Below are 17,834 nucleotides of genomic sequence, written 5' to 3'. Positions count from 1 at the left end.
GGTATGAATCGCATTCAGCGATAGTTCTAGTTGATACAATATAAGCTTCAGTTTATAATGAACAAAAGAATTCTTTTTAAATAGCTTTTACAGTTTTCTTACCATTTTTAGTTCATTTGTTTCAAAGGAAAAGACAAGCTATCATGATTGTTCGCGTCTTGCAAAAAATTTAATGTATTCCAGTATTCAAACACTTAAAAAGTTATCAACATTAGACTTGGAATACTTGCTTATTATGACAAGATGCATAATTCTGACAGCAATAATTTTGAAGTAATGTCCACTTTAAAATTAGAATTTTTAACATACAAGTATTAACACTGCATGTGGTGCTCTTGTTATACACTGTCATTAAAAAGAAGTGTTTTGCATTTGATATAAAAGGATTTGACAGTACAGTTAACTATCTGGCTTTGTGTAAATGTTTTTAAAATGTTTGTTGTTTTGATGTTACAGGTGACTGCCCTTACAAATGCCCCGGTATCCATTGCAACAAAAAGAGCTTTAGAAGATCATATTAAAATTGAAAATATGAAAGATGAACCTTTAGATAAACAAGTTAAATTGGAAACATCAGAAGTCACAGAGTAAAAATGATACTGTTTTTTTTTTCTAAAGCAACAAGTGATGTGTATATACACGCCACATTGTTTATGTGAGAGCATGTTTTACAGAAAGTATATACTTGTGGCTGGGTTTGTATTCACTGTTTTAGGGCAAAGGTGGACTGAAGGAGTACAAGTGGTACGTTGAAAATGTGGTCCGGATGTTAGAGAAAGAACTGGTCTATGTATAAACATACTTTTAACATTTAAATAATTTACAAGACCATACTGTTTGCTGAAGTATTATTCTGTGTAACTTCTGTGAAGTAAACTGTTTAAAGGAATTGTGATAGAAGTATATTTCTGTGAAAAAAAGGAGAGAATTACAAAGTTAATATGTTACACAACATGTAATAATTCATTTTGAAACTAACAAAAGTTAAGTATAGGATGAGAAGCTAGGCATATATCTAGTGATGCATTGTGAGGGATCTCCTTTTGTTCAGTGTTTTTATAGTTCGGCAGCTGTTAGTTAAGATTAAATGTGCTTATTGTTCTCAATTATTTGTTTTATAATTTAATTACAAAATTAATTTCATGTATTTATCAAACTATTAAACTTCCTTCTTATTGGAGCCTGTGCTGTTTTTCTAGGTTTCAAAACTTTGTAAATGAATAATTTATTGTTTGAATGATCCTATTTTTTATGCCCCTGAATCGATAAGATAAGGAGGACATATTGTATTTGGTCTGTCTGTATGTATGTGATAAAACTTTACCATGACCATAACACAGAAGTGCTGCTGTCTGCAGGTTCCAATCTTCACAGGTGCTTGTACCTTTAATCTTCAGTCTCGCCAAGTGGTCATAGAATCACAGATAAATTCATTAATAATATTGTAAATATTGATCTTGGCCATCAAATGAAAGTGCTTTCATCAAAAACTTAAAATGTGCATGCACTTTATTGCACACTATTTGCTAGACTCACCTTTCAGACACGAGGTCACCAAAGGGTCATTATGGTTATTTGAACACAACACTAGTTTTATAATTCCATTTTTATGAAATTTTTCTGCTTCTGCTCAGATTAAATAAGACTTTATTACACAGATGATAACAATTTGTGCAACAAAAAGTAAAGTATCCAAACTGGCGAAAATTGGTGAGATACATGTGTTACAAGTACATGTATTTACCTTTTGGGACAGCCTAAAAGGAGCTGTTTACTTCAATATTTTGAGGTATATTACTGATGCACACTTTTATAGTTAAGGTTAAGGTAGAGCTTTTTCTAGGTATGTATCAGCCACTTTTAACACATACATAAAGCGTAGCCATGAGTTACAAGAAAACTTCAATCATGGGCAAAGTTATTAAAATGGTTTATTTTAATTACGGTAAACTTGTCATAAAATGTTGTTCATTTGTTGTAATTTATTTATAGATTTTCATGTTTTGGTTACTTTTGTTAAGACATTTACATGCTCAAAGAAATCTTTAAAGAGGATATTTCTTTTATCAGTGATATATTTAATTAATTTCTTTCATGTTGAGATTTTCTCTTAAAATAAGTAGAATTGGACCTACTATTAATTACATGAAAAATAAAGTCTTGAATGCATTGTAATTACTTTGATTATATATGTAATCCAAGAAGATTAAGTTATTTTGAATTCTTGAATCTTGTGAAATTTACTGTGGATGCTGATTTAATAGTAATCCATTCAAAAGGTGGGAATGTAATTTTTCAATATTTGTAATGTAGAAAGTTAAAACGTAGAAAATACTATTCATAATTTACGCTTTATTGCTGCACTTGTTTTTATGGCAGGTTAATTAGATATTAGATTATGATGAGTATTTGTCTTCCAAATATTTCATTGTATTTCCCTTAACTAAAAGAATAAATTACAAATATATACATGTAGTAACAGTTTTTAGCTCGACTATTCGATAAGAATAAGTAGAGCTATTGCAGTCACCCGAGCGTAGGCGTCGGCGTAACCACTTATGTTAAAGTTTTTGTAATAGTTCAAATATTTTCAAAGTCCATTGACATATGGCTTTGAAACTTTGCACACTTGTTCACCATCATGACCCCAACCTGTAGACAGGAGGAGGTAACTCTATCAAGCATTTTGACAGAATTATGCCCCTTTTTCGACTTAGAATTTACGTTAAAGTTTTTGTAATAGTTCAAATATTTTCAAAGTCCATTGACATATGGCTTTGAAACTTTGCACACTTGTTCACCATCATGACCCCAACCTGTAGACAGGAGGAGGTAACTCTATCAAGTATTTTGACAGAATTATGCCCCTTTTTCGACTTAGAATTTACGTTAAAGTTTTTGTAATAGTTCAAATATTTTCAAAGTCCATTGACATATGGCTTTGAAACTTTGCACACTTGTTCACCATCATGACCCCAACCTGTAGACAGGAGGAGGTAACTCTATCAAGCATTTTGACAGAATTATGCCCTTTTTCGACTTAGAATTTACGTTAAAGTTTTTGTAATAGTTCAAATATTTTCAAAGTCCATAGACATATGGCTTTGAAACTTTGCACACTTGTTCAACATCATAACCCCAACCTGTAGACAGCAGGACGTAACTCTATTAAGCATTTTGACAGAATTATGCCCCTTTTTCGACTTAGAATTTACGTTAAAGTTTTTGTAATAGTTCAAATATTTTCAAAGTCCATTGACATATGGCTTTGAAACTTTGCACACTTGTTCAACATCATGACCCCAACCTGTAAACAGGAGGAGGTAACTCTATCAAGCATTTTGACAGAATTATGCCCCTTTTTCGACTTAGAATTTACGTTAAAGTTTTTATAATAGTTCAAATATTTTCAAAGTCCATTGACATATGGCTTTGAAACTTTGCACACTTGTTCACCATCATGACCCCAACCTGTAAACAGGAGGAGGTAATTGTATCAGGCATTTTTTTTACTATCAAGCACTAAGAATAGTCGAGCATGCTGTCCTACCGACAGCTCTTGTTGTTGTTGAAGAAGTAACTGCTGAACTAGGAAGGGCATCTGGCTTTTATATATCTTTAAGACAGAACTAAACATGATTTTAGGCATGTTTGAATATTTGCCTAAAGATATGACACTTTACATAAATATATGTAGTCTAATCGTTAAATGTCTTCAATTTCATGTAAAACATGGAAAGTTAGTGATATTTCAGGAGAATTTACTTTATTTTTTATACTGAATAAATATGTGTGTTTCCTATTTATTATTCTAAATTTTTTTCACCTTGCAATAAGATAAACACGAATGGTAAACTGAGTTAGGGTTTTTTGCGAGTGAACTTATGTTCTGATTGAAGGAACATTTCACCAGTATATAGTGCTTTACTTTATTGTGTTATTTCTATGTAAATGTTGAAATTGTATATTGTATATATTGTTGAAGAGAGGAGATGTTGTTTCGGTTATCTTGACAAAAAAAGGTTCTTTTTTTCTCTGTAATTCAACAGGTATGACTGAAAACTTCTATCTTACTTCTATGAGTGATATTTTTTTGTAAAACTGTTGTGAAGCTTGAAGTGTGATAGTTAACCTGTTTTGAAAACTTATTTCTAAACTTTTTCATACTTTCTCAGAATATCATAGAATGATTTTGCCAGTGACAAAAATAATTTCAGTATTATATTCATTCCATTTTCACACTTACATAAAATTTGTACACTCGTAATACCCTTACATTATTCTGCACCTATGTCTGTAACTCAAAAAGGAATGAAAAATACCTTAGCATAACCTGTTTTAGACATGCCATATTCATATAATATCAATTAAAATGATAAATTGTGGTAATTATGAAAAATCATAACAATAATTGATGCATAATTAGTGATGTACATTTACATTTACCCTTTTTCTGTTGCATCAGTGCTTTTATTTTCTGTCAATGTGTTGTTTAAAATGCCAAAAAATACCATACTAACTTGTTAGATATTTTCAATAATTTGAAGTCAAAAGGGAAAAAAAGAAAAAGAATGTGTAAATGCTACATTTTTGTGCTTATTGTTACATGTTAGGGTGAAAGTATGAGGGGGGATAATTATGAGTGCACTTCTTTCTTAATCTGTTTATATTTAGTTTGATTTTGTTCTTAGGTCTGTTTTATGTTTATTTGTTATGAAAACAAAAAAAAGAAGATTTTTGTGCAATGATATCCGGGGAACAAATTGTTTTATGTCAGCTGCCTCTGTTGAGGTGTCATTTATCCATTTTATGCATGTTTTCCATTTTTAACTTGTTAGGAGATAAAACATTTTAAGGTATCAAAATTCATATTTTGTTTCAGCAACCTACCTGTTCACTTATTTTATTGTGTCAATTGCCATATTTTTTATTTTTTTGAAATACAGTAAGTGAAATTAAATTATTGAATAAAATCATGGTATAATTGTAACCTCCATGTAATTGTTTAAAAAATTATGAACGTGAAAAGCTTTAGCTTTTGGATAATTTTGAGAGCTTTTGTATTTGGTTATGTAATTGTGTACCAAATGGAAATAACTCTATTTGTTTCCTCATTGTTATCTTACTTGTTTCAGAGATAACAATGTTAAAAAAAATAAAATTTGAATATTTAAAGACTGTGTTGATTTGTTATTTTCTTGAAGCTAAAGTTATAATGGCATGAAAGATTTACAGTAAACATGTTCATTGTAGTATTAAGATTTGGTGCAGACAAGGATAATCACATGCAGATAATGTGCTGTGTGTATACATGAGATGGTATGGCAGCTGGAAGGTCATTGTAATTGCATTGCAATCCAATTAAAATTAAATCAATAAAAAACACGGTACTTGGATCTTCAAAGATGAATACCTATGCCCATGAAACCTATAGCATACCAATATTTCTAGAAGGCTGATTTTTGCTTAGTGTACAGATTAATCTATAATAATGAAGGTGTATATACCGCTTGAATGCTTAAAATGGTAGTGAGTGGTGAGTTAACCATCCTATAACATTACACAAATAGTTCAGAAAAAGTAATTTCAATGTTTACTAAACATTGAAAAACAAATGATTTTCTAATAGTTGCTTAATATATTTGCGATGAGATGACTGTCTAATACCATATATATGTGCTGGAAATAGTGACTGCAAGAGGAAGCAGATTTATTGACTAATGGTTGACTGTCTGGCTACTGGGTATGTATGACTTGTAAAACTCTAAACAAGAAGATGGTTTTTATATCACTAATATTTTGACTATTAAATATTCATGCTTATTTTAATGAAAATGCATTTAAAAGTAGAATATTTTTAAGTGAAAAAGAAAGTTATTTACTCATTGCAAACAGTACTTGCAGTTCACGAAAATTACGCAAATATAGTCCTTATTGTGTTAGTCATGCAGTAGAAATATGGTGATAAATACTGCAAAATCGGTCATTAATCGCACACATGTAAATTATTACTAAAATCTTTTTTATTTTCTTAAAATCTTAGTATATTTTTTATAAGTTTTATTTTCTTGAAAAATTCGGAAACATCTGGATACATGCAGCTTTAAAAGTTCCTGCTTGTCTGATTACTAGAATTCTAAGTTTTCAGTCTAAATTTCTTTCTGCCATCGAGCACAAAAATGATGTATATAAAAAATTTTGGTTTTATCTAAGGTTATCCAAGAAATTTCATCTGTGAAAAGATTTCACCATCAGGATACTCTTTAAAACTAACGTTTACCGCCTAATATAATTTTATTCAACTTGTTCAATAAATTTAATAGGCTAATGAACTTGCACTCATTCGATATCCTCTAAATCTTAATTTCTACATTGTCTATTTACAAATGCTCAGTTTCTTGCACTGGTTGAAGAGATAATATTGACACTCAAATTAAAATCAGCTTCTTTTAGTTTTTCGTTTTTGTTTTCTTTCTTCTTTTCTTCAAAATTTCGATGTCTTAAATATAATAACCTGTCTAAACGAACTGAGATAGAAGATTTTACCATACTGTAATATCACAAAAATTGTTTTGGGAAACTGAAACTGCTACCTGGCCTCTATGAGACCCTAAATGACGTATCCAACATATGGGGTTTTTTTTGCAACATGATAGTAGATCTATAGCCGAACCTTCAGTTTAAAAATAAAAAATCAGAGCTGAAAGTCAGTCATACATTTCTAATTTGATGTGTTGTTTATCTTTTTAGATTTTGTTGTTGATATTTGATAGTAACTATTCTTTGAAATATTAATCCAAGTATGTGGCCCATCTTCGAAATAAAGTCTGTCTTACAAAAAATAAGTAACAACTATCAGCGTTTCTTGTGTCGTTTGGAGGCTCAGGCCTATCGTAAAACTTGCCCTGAACATCCAATCAGGTGTTATATTTCCCTCCCTTAAAGATCTTATAGCATGACAGTATTGATGTATTTTAAGTTTCTTCTGTTTGACCTTTTTCTTATTTGTGGCACCAGTTTTTCTTTTTGAATGCTGCATAATTCACTATTAGGATATTTTGCCTGATTTTGACTTTGTCTTTTGAAGGCTTGTCTGCGATACTAGTATGCATGCAGGCTTCTTATAACCACTGATCACTTTTCAATATTCTTTTTTGTTTCAAGTACTGCACATTGCTTTCTCGTTAAGGGCACAAACATCCATTAATTTGAAGAACTGTTTTTTATGTATGGCGTGAATATGTCAGATGATGATTGCCGTATGCGGGGGTTTCAAATTGTTTAATTTTGCTTTTAAAAGCTGATGCCATGGGCGTGAACAGTATATTGCACTTTTCATTATCATCCATTAACAGGCTCCATCAAATCAAGCGTGCATTATTTTCAATTTTGCAGTTTGTGCGTTCTAAAGGGATTCCATTTATTTCTATTTTGAGACATTTATTGTAGAATGGGATTCTGGCCCAGAGTAAAACATATATATCTTTTGACATGAAAATGTTTAAAGGCCAGGACAAATTGCTAACGGCACATAGTAATGGAAGTTTGATAGAAAAAACGATTTGAAGCAGTTTATTGTAAACAAAAAATAAGCAGATTAACATTGAGAAACACTTTAAAATGTTAATCGACCTTCAAAAGATCACCACAGTGTCTTTTTTTGCCCTAATATAACTAGGCAGTCAATGGCATATTTTTGGAATAATTGAATTGACAAAGTGTCAGAGTTACCTATTTGTCGAAAAGAAACACAAGATTTTATAAGATCATATTTTGTTGTTAAAATTTCTTTGTTAAAAATGTGGACTGTTAAATACAGAGTAAAAGAAAAGTATTTTTTATTTTTTGGGCGAGGAAACTATTAGTGGCCTATAACCTTTAACTTGAGGTCGAAAATTATTTTGAACGAATCAATAACTAACTGTTAAGAGTTACTTCTCTTGTTGTTCAACAGGAAGTTGATGCGTCCATAGAAACAGGAAACAAAACGACCGTGTTGCTACCAGACAGGAAAGAGTGATAAAAGTGGACACATGATATTTGTCTAGAGTTTTTTTAAGGAAAATTAAAAAAATATGTCTGAGGCTACTTTGCAAAGCCGAGAAATTCCACCGGAGAGACCTGCCCCAATGGCAGAAACATCTGGAGGTTGTAGAAATGAAAATATGGAGATAACTTACACTGGAAACACGGGAAACGACATGGGCATTTCTACAATGGGATACAGATCGTCAAAATACAACCCACCGGAGTGGCATGAAAATAATTACGCCAAATATTACCAGTCTTTCGTTGATCGGGATAATGGTGAAAGGATCCGTCATGAATCAAAACGCACCATCAATGAAACAGAAGCAACCACAAACAAAACCCAAGCTGAAGTTACAAAGAAACTGGGAGAGAGAATTCAGGACATAAATTTTTGGAAATTTGAATTAGAACGTGAAATCCGAGATGTTATAGATGAAACAGATTTATTGCTTGCACAGAAGAAGAGGTTAGAAAATGCATTACGGGCCACAGAAATTCCACTTCATATTTCCACTGATAACTTGAACTGCAGACAAAGAAGAGAAAACATTGACCTTGTTCAAGATGATGTTGAGCTCTCATTGTTAAAGGTAATTGCTTCTTTTCATTTCCTAGTATTTGTGGGTTTCTTAGTATTCATGTGAATAAAATTTGATAAAAGTTTAAGATTTTAAAAGCATTGTACCTGTAATCATCATATTCTATTCTATCTTAAGATGTGTAGAAATTGCACACCTTTCATAAAAAGTTAGACTGTTACATTAATGGAACACATCTAGTTCAGCGGACCCCGATAGATAAAATATATTAGCATGCTTGCTTAATGAGGGCTATGGCCCAAACCCATGATTTCTAACTACAACAATATTCAGACAATCATTAGCCAGGTTTCATGTAATCTAAACCAGGGTCTGTTAAAGTAGATTCTATTCCATTGATTAATTGGATTTCCAATTACTGAAAATACAATGACCATTTTTTCATTTTATATGCATTTCTTATTTATGATATTGATTAATTTCACAACTAATTACATTGAATAAAAATACTTACAAAATCAATATTTCTGTTAAATTAACATAAATATTGACTTTACAGTTTAATAGTGAAAGTTTAATTCATTAAATTAAATGAATGACAAAAAGCAAATGAGAATAAAGAGTAATACCTTGCCTTTGATTTTCCTTGATAAGACTTAATATTGCTGTGCTGCCGTTGTTTTATTAAATGCTCACTCTATTTTTCAGGAGGTAGAAATTATCAATAATGTTCAAGATTTGCTCAAAAAGACAATAGATCAATCAGAAAAGCAAATTAGGTATGTATAATACTGTACATGTAAAAACCAATCTGAAAAATATTACAACTTTTCATATACTTCCATTAAAAAAACAACAAAATAACCTGATAATTTAAGCACAATCCACTTTCATTTACTTATTAATTACAAGAGGATTAACATTGTGATTAAAAAAAAGTTACTGTCTTGTTTAAAATTATAATTTCTGGCTAAATGCTATGAAATAATTAACTGATAATTTTTATTTACAGGCTTAATCGTGATGCAAAACAGAACTTGGAGATGGACTGGAGTGATAAAAAGGAAGCACTAGAGATTGATTCTGCATCTGGTGCTCTTAAAAATCAACACACAAACAAACAGTTCTATCCAGGTGCTGCCAAATTTCAAGAAATGTAAGATAATAAATTATTTATGATAAATGAATAAAGATTTAAGCATAAATTTGCTGCATAATTTTGAGTAAAAATGTACATGATAGGCAATGGGCCTGAATATTTGAAATAAAAAAATATTCTAAACAAAATAGATGTATTATTATATTATTTGTACACATGAACATTGTGATGATTTATGAAGTAGAGTACACAATAATTCCTAGATGACAGTCAATTAAGATAAAAAAAACCCCAATATAACAGTATGAAATGAATACAACATTGTTTGTTGTACATTATAAGATGAAATTGTATGTCACTTGTGGCAATACTAGTTATGAAATTGTTACATATCTGTTCACTAAATAGATGAACTATATTTTGTTCTTACATTGAAACAAGCAAACTACAATCCTGAGCATATTTGAATGTTTATTAAAATTACTTGTCATCTTTTGTTTTCAGTCAGTCTACACCTGAGTCATGGGCCCAGTTTTCACATGACAACATTGTACGTGCTGAGCATGAGAGAATGGCCTCAATGCAGTTACGTCAGTTGATAGATAACATACTTGAAGATACATCACGTGATGAGAGAGAACAATGTGATGCCGTTGATGTTGCCTTCCAGAAGAGGGTCACTGAGATGGAAGATGCTAAGACAAAGATGGAGGAGAACCTTAAAAAGGTAAAATTTGAAAGCAAAGTTGTTATTTATTTGTGCATCAGCAAATTGAAAAGATATTCAGTGAATTGTTGTATTTTCCTATTATTATTTGCAATAAATTTGAATCTTGAATTCCATTTTGAATACCATCATGAATTTTTGCAATAATTAGTAAAAATGATAAATAAGAAGTTCCTTTCAGATTTTTTTTAAGATTCTTGTTGCTGTTTTATATATAAAGTAATAAACTTAGAAGAGAACAATGTTGACATTTATTGTAGAACAATGAAGATCTTTTGTGAAACTATAATTATTATACATGTGCTATTGTTATAGGTATGTGACGAGATCTGCCAGATGGAAAGGAACATTGAAAACTTGAAGAAGGCGATCAGAGATAAGGAGAACCCAATGAAGGTCTCACAGACTCGTCTTGAAAACAGAACATTCAGACCAGGTGTTGAACTCTGTAGAGATCCAGTGCAATACAAGTATGCATATTCTTGTCTGTTATGTATGAATGCATCTAGGTTATATGTTAATATTATACTGTTGTTAGTCATTGAAAATGACATTCTTGCAGTTATTTGCAGTTTGACTAGGGTATTTCTTCCCTATATAAGAGTCAGTTTTATAATAATCAACATTATTTTAATATCCAAAGAATTATGCATAGAAATCAAACTGAAATTTGTCATCAAGAAATTTTACTGCAGCGTAAAATAACATTAACTTTTATGACTCTGAAATTATTTTAACTAAATAAGCATCCTAGCTGAGTGCTTAAGAAAGAAGTATTTTGTAACATCAGTCTAAATACTATAAATAGCATTAGTCTCTAATTTAGTTTTAGTAAAAAGATTCACACCAGGTTTATGATATCATGGCATCTACTTGATCATCTAAGGTTTTAATATTTTCTAAGATGACACAGTACTTTATTATTGTATTGAGTTCCATGTTAACTTCTATTGATATAATCATATTTTGGCACTGAGGCATAAATTGACAGACATTAACATTTCTTGCTGCTTGATTTTCAGACTGGTTGGAGAGGTCAACGAGATCCACACTTCTATTGATGCCCTGACAGACAAGCTTAACCAGGCACAGAACTCTCTTAAGGACTTGCAGGATAACCGTATGGGACTTGAGAAGGAAATCTCCATCAAGAAGAACAGTCTGTTCATTGACAGAGACAAGTGTATGAGTGTACGCACCAGATATCCAACCACACTCAAACTCCAGGGATACCAATAATCATTGAAACTTTCAAACATTTTGATATTTTCAAATTAAAAATAATTAATTAAATCAAGTGTCAGTCGAAAAATAACTCAAATGATCATGAACACAATAGTTTTATATTGTTATAATTTCTTTAAATGTTGTTTGTTTTATTCTTGAAAGTAAAGCAGTTTTGGGTATTTGTGGCAATTATATTCTAAGAACAGTATTTGAGTGCAAATTTTATTGTCTGTGTTAGTAAAAGACAAATCAGTAAGCAAGAAGACTAAATCTTGTCAACATAAAAATTTGCATGGTATTTATATTATAATATCATTTATCAAGGCATTTTGTGTTTGCATAATTTGCTACTTATATAATCATCAGTATTACCATTGCTTGCTGACTGTTTCCCCCTGTAAGTCCCCTTGTTATAGGTCCTGTATGGTCGTTTCACTGTCGAGTGGTTGCACCTTTATCTGTGATATAAATGTATAATGTTTTTGAAAATGAATATATTTTTTAAAAAATTTCTTTAGAAATTATTTAATGCCTTTTACCTTTTGTTATTTCTTCTTTAAAGTATTAAATTTACAATATTCCTATTCCATTGCAGAATCTAACCTTAATGAGCATATTTTACTTTGTTCACTAAAACATGGCTTTGAAATGAGTAGGAAATGTTAAATTTTAAAATTAAAGTTTACTCTGTGATGTTTACTGCCTTTTTTTTGTCTTTGTTGTATGGTAGATATACTGTTACCAGATTCTGGTCAGTCTTGTTATATTGTCTTTTTCCCCTTGTGTTGCAAAAAAAAAGCTTTTTAAAGTGTAAATAAAATGGTGTATAATGATTTTATCTTCATTTTTATTTGTTTCCAAACAGGTCAAGGCAATCAAATGGTAACATCAAAAGTTACCCTAAACCATTGCAATCTTGGCATTCATTCCCCCTGATATACATGATAAACACAATTTTATGATTTAATATGTAATTATGTATCAATTACACCATTCTTTGAAGGTGCAGCAATAGATGATTATTAAGTTGGCCTAGAACTGTTAAATTTCAATGATTGCATAATTCATTATGATACAATTTTTTGTATTTTAGTTATGACTGCCATCCTGGTACTCTACACTTACCCTATTAATCACATGTATAATCATGTTTATTTGTTCTGCCTTAGGGTTTTTTTAGTTCCGTAAAGTTTAATAATGTGTAACAAGAGCCATGTCAACATGGCCATCCCCCGCTGAATGTGTTTGCTCATTGGAAGAATGTATATGTAGTAGAGCAGAATAATTCCATTTTAAGAGGTCTTTTGGTAATGAAAACTGATGGCTGAAGTGATAACAGATTTGAAACCTATGTGAATACTGATGGCTGAAAATAACAAAGGGCAATAACTGAAAAATAATGCAGGGTAGGTTATCATTCTTGTGTGCTGCACCCTCCTCAGTAAAATCTATCCACCTATGAGGTTTCAAGTTGATACCTCGAATACTTTTGCGATAAGCTCTCAACAAAAAAGTATGAAAAAGAACAAAGGGCAATGACTTAAAAATTATATAGGGAAGAGTTATCATTCTTGCCCACAGCATTCCTCCTCAATAAGATCTATCCACCTATGACATTTCATGTTGACATCTCATACACTTTTGAATTATGCTCCACTCAGGTGAAAAATGTTTGATGCTAAATATCTTAGCCATAGCTCTTTGAGTTCTTTAAAAGAAGATTTTTTAAGTTTTTACTATATGCATATAGGGAAAATCAATGACCCCCCCGGGGCAGGGCCAATTTTGACCCCAGGGCTTTTATTTGAACAAACTTGGTAGACACCCATTAGAACATGTTTCATGCTTAATATCTTAGCTCTAGCTCTTTGGGTTCTTTAAAAGAAGATTTTTTAAGTTTTTACTATATGCATATAGGGAAAATCAATGACCCCCCGGGGCGGGGCCAATTTTGATTTTATTTGAACAAACTTGGTAGACACTCACTAGAAGATGTTTCATGGCAAATATCTAAGCTCTAGCTCTTTTGGTTTTTTAAAAGAAGATATTTAAAGTTTTTTCTTTCGGTTGCCATGGCAACCAGAGTTCTGCATGGAATTAAATTCTTTGAACAATTTTTAAAGGTGACCACCAAAGGAACATTCCTGTGAAGTTTGGATGAAATTGGCTTAGTGGTTTATGAGGAGATGTCATTTAAAGTAAAAGTTTACGGACGGACGCCGGACGGACGACGGACGGACGGACTCCGGACGAAAAGCGATCACAAAAGCTCACCCTGTCACTTTGTGACAGGTGAGCTAACAAAGGGCAATAACTCAAAAATTATGCAGGATAAAGTTATCATTCTTGTGCACTGCACTCCTCCTTAATGAGATCCATCCACCTATGAAGTTTCAAGTTGATACCTCAAATACTTTTTGAGATAAGCTCCAGACAAAATAGTATGAAAAACAAAACAAAGGGCAATAACTCAAAAATTGTATAGGGAAGAGTTATTATTCTTGCGCACAGCATTCCTCCTCAATAAGATCTATCCACGTATGACATTTCATGTTGACATCTCAAAAACTTTTTGAGTTATGCTCCACTCAGGTGAAAAATTAAGTATGAAAAATAACAAAGGGCAATAACTCAAAAATTATGAAAGGTAGAGTTATCATTCTTGTGCACTGCACACCTCCTGAGTGAGATCTATGGACTTATGAAGTTTTATGTTGATATCTCAAAGGCTTTTTGAGTTATGCTCTGGACAAAAATTAATTTTGAAAAATAACAAAGGGCAATAACTGAAAAATTATGCAGGGAAGAGTTATCATTCTTGTGCACTGCACTCCTCCTCAATGAGGTCTATCCACCTATGAAGTTTCAAGTTGATACCTCAAATACTGTATGAGATATGCTCCGGACAAAAATGTCGGACGGAAGGACGGATGGTTGGAAGGAAGGACGGACGATGACTAATTCTATATCCCCCGCCGCCTTTCGGCGGGGGATAACAAAACTATAAAACATGTATAATAATTTTGAAAATATCAGGCATTTGAAGGCTTTGTCCAAAGTTTTGTTGTGTTCAAGTATGTAGGCAATCCATTGAGAAATAAAAAAAATCATGACCAACGTTAAAGTTTTCTGACGGCAACGGCTACAACACCATGACTGTTGCAATAGCTTTTTTTCTTTGAGAAAGTAGAGCTAAAAGTGACTCCATATATTCCGCAGCTGCGTAAATATAGATTACATTTACATCAGTTTACAATTATCCACTGAAAGTCAATGTTACAAAATGTGAAGTACTAGTATTATGAAACTTCTGTACAGTACTACCAAAAAATTACTTCTGCTTATTTCCATGTTTGAGACATTGTTTGAAGAAATTCCAGAAAAACTATCTTTACGTTGCCTATTTCAGTATGATGTTTCATTCCCTACAGTGTGAGGAATCTATCTAGCGAGATGATGATATTCAGGTGCCTGCTGATGTCTGAAATAATGCACATGAGGGTATCTGAGGTCCTCTGCCACCAATAAAGCTAGATATTGCCATATGACTTCTTCATTGTCAGTATAACTTAAATCCCAACAAAACAGCTAAAATTTTTATCAACTGTTTCCTAGACTACACTAATATAGATCTGACAGTCTCTACATTCCTTTGTTCTTCCATTTTTCTAGAAACAAGTCTGTCAAGATGAAGAACTTTAGTAACAAATGACATCATCTCATTGATACTTGAGTTTGCTTTCCTGGAGGAGTGTACCACCTCACACTCCACACTTACAACCCTGCTTGCTTTATAAGTTTTTTGGAAATGACAATGTTTATTGTTAATCAAAAATATTTTATGTCATGTTAAAATTGGACAACCAATAGCATGGAGTCTTCTCAGACTGACTGGATACATGAATCTAAGTCTGACCCTTCACTTACAGCATTGACAGGTAATTACTGAAACCATGCATAGTTAACCTGGTAAATTCCACTGGCCTTTGTAGATCATTTTATTTTAAAATGATATACATACATGTTCATTAAAAAACAACAACACGAAAATTCTCAATAATTTAACAATTTAATGTAAATCTGGCATTTATTATGTTATCACAGTATTTGAACAGCATAAAAATGACATAAAATGTACAGTAATCAGTAAATCAATATATTTAATAATATCTATTGATAACATTCAGGAATGATTTTTGAATACAAGTATTGTAAATGTTATGTTTAATTTTGAACAAAATAAACAGACTGTAAAATACAAGTGCAGCAAAATGTATCAATAAACTTGATTTAAAATTCAATCAACTACCATTTATAACTGTGTATTTACCGTACATGTATTTACAATATAATTGGTTCTTGGTGCCATACAGTAATATTTATGTTATATGAATTACAACAATTTCACTCAATGTCCTTAAATAATCATTAAAATATATAATAGTCAAAGAAACATACATGTATTTACTGAATTCAGAAAAATTCTAACACTGTTCACATTATTCTCCTATTAAACAGAAAGGGAAAAATACATGATATATACACATCAACAAGAGGGCCATGATGGCCCTGAGGTCGCTCACCTGTATATAGCCCCCCCCCCCCTCGGCCCAATTTTTACCCAAGGGCTTTTATTTGAACAGACTTGGTAGATACCCATAAGAAGATGTTTCATGCAAAACATCTAAGTTCTAGCTCATTGGGTTTTTTAAAAGAAGATTTTTAAGTTTTTACTATACACATATAGTTAAAAACAATGACACCCCTCGGGCAGGGCCAGTTTTGACCCCTGGGCTTTTATTTGAACAAACTTTGTAGATATTTACTTAAAGATGTTTCATGCTTAATATCTAAACTCTAGTTATTTGGGTTTTTTCAAAGAAGATTTTCAAGTTTTTGCTATGTATATAAGGAAAATCAATGACCCCCGGGGCGGGGCCAGTTTTGACCCCAGGGCTTTTATTTGAACATACTTGGTAGACACCCATTAGAACATGTCTCATGCTAAATATCTTAGCTCTAGCTCTTTGGGTTCTTTAAAAGAAGATTTTTTAAGTTTTTACTATATGCATATAAGGAAAATCAATGACCCCCTGGGGCGGGGCCAATTTTGACCCCAGGGCTTTTATTTGAACAAACTTGGTAGACATTCACTAGAAGATGTTTCATGCCAAATATCTAAGCTCTAGCTCTTACGGTTCTTTAAAAGAAGATTTTTTAAGTTTTTACTATATGCATATAGGGAAAATCAATGACCCCCCCCCCCCTGGGGCCGGGCCAATTTTGACCCCAGGGCTTTTATTTGAACAAACTTGGTAGACATTCACTAGAAGATGTTTCATGCCAAATATCTTAGCTCTAGCTCTTTGGGTTCTTTAAAAGAAGATTTTTTAAGTTTTTACTATATGCATATAGGGAAAATCAATGACCCCCTGGGGCGGGGCCAATTTGGACCCCAGGGCTTTTATTTGAACAAACTTGGTAGACATTCACTAGAAGATGTTTTATGCCAAATATCTAAGCTCTAGCTCTTACGGTTCTTTAAAAGAAGATTTTTTAAGTTTTTACTATATGCATATAGGGAAAATCAATGACCCCCAGGGGCGGGGCCAATTTTGACCCCAGGGCTTTTATTTGAACAAACTTGGTAGACACTCACTAGAAGATGTTTCATGCCAAATATCTTAGCTCTAGCTCTTTGGGTTCTTTAACAGAAGATTTTTTAAGTTTTTACTATATGCATATAGGGAAAATCAATGACCCCCTGGGGCGGGGCCAATTTTGACCCCAGGGCTTTTATTTGAACAAACTTGGTAGACATTCACTAGAAGATGTTTCATGCCAAATATCTAAGCTCTAGCTCTTACAGTTCTTTAAAAGAAGATTTTTTAAGTTTTTACTATATGCATATAGGGAAAATCAATGACCCCCCGGGGCGGGGCCAATTTTGACCCCAGGGCTTTTATTTGAACAAACTTGGTAGACACTCACTAGAAGATTTTCCATGCCAAATATCTTAGCTCTAGCTCTTACAGTTCTTTAAAAGAAGATTTTTTAAGTTTTTACTATATGTATATAGGGAAAATCAATGACCCCCGGGGCGGGGCCAATTTTGACCCCAGGGCTTTTATTTGAACAAACTTGGTAGACACTCATTAGAAGATGTTTCATGCCAAATATCTAAGCTCTAGCTCTTAGGGTTGTTTAAAAG

At 32.1% G+C, this 17,834-nt stretch overlaps 2 protein-coding genes across 6 annotated transcripts in view; both read left to right on the top strand.

Moving 5' to 3' along the window:
• Positions 1-5,175, top strand: part of LOC132759694 (forkhead box protein K2-like) — a 30,080-nt gene extending 24,905 nt beyond the window's left edge. For all 5 annotated transcript variants that reach the window (XM_060751511.1, XM_060751509.1, XM_060751510.1 and 2 more), the window contains one exon: positions 457-5,175. In XM_060751511.1, the coding sequence (XP_060607494.1) occupies positions 457-591 (135 nt within the window). In that variant the 3' untranslated portion in view covers positions 592-5,175. The remainder of the gene's footprint in view (positions 1-456) is intronic.
• A 2,775-nt stretch (positions 5,176-7,950) lies between these two features.
• Positions 7,951-12,456, top strand: LOC132759693 (tektin-4-like). The gene is made up of 6 exons (XM_060751507.1): positions 7,951-8,621; positions 9,279-9,349; positions 9,583-9,726; positions 10,174-10,396; positions 10,712-10,866; positions 11,419-12,456. The coding sequence occupies exons 1-6, from the start codon at positions 8,076-8,078 to the stop codon at positions 11,633-11,635; spliced, it is 1,356 nt and encodes a 451-aa protein (XP_060607490.1). The 5' UTR covers positions 7,951-8,075; the 3' UTR covers positions 11,636-12,456.
• The last annotated feature ends 5,378 nt before the right edge of the window (positions 12,457-17,834 follow it).

The sequence above is a fragment of the Ruditapes philippinarum genome, unplaced genomic scaffold (genome assembly GCF_026571515.1).
Source record: "Ruditapes philippinarum isolate M1 unplaced genomic scaffold, ASM2657151v2 ctg2306_1_1_1_1, whole genome shotgun sequence".
Classification (NCBI taxonomy): domain Eukaryota; kingdom Metazoa; phylum Mollusca; class Bivalvia; order Venerida; family Veneridae; genus Ruditapes; species Ruditapes philippinarum.
The sequence above is the reverse complement of the archived record's forward strand: the minus strand, read 5'-3'. Positions and strand labels throughout refer to the sequence as shown.

Coding starts and splice junctions, on each gene's coding strand:
- LOC132759693 (XM_060751507.1), top strand. CDS start 8,076: ATGTCTGAGGCTACTTTGCAAAGCCGAGAAATTCCACCGGAGAGACCT. Junction 9,727..10,173: donor GCTGCCAAATTTCAAGAAAT/GTAAGATAATAA, acceptor TTTTGTTTTCAG/TCAGTCTACACCTGAGTCAT. Junction 10,867..11,418: donor AGAGATCCAGTGCAATACAA/GTATGCATATTC, acceptor CTTGATTTTCAG/ACTGGTTGGAGAGGTCAACG.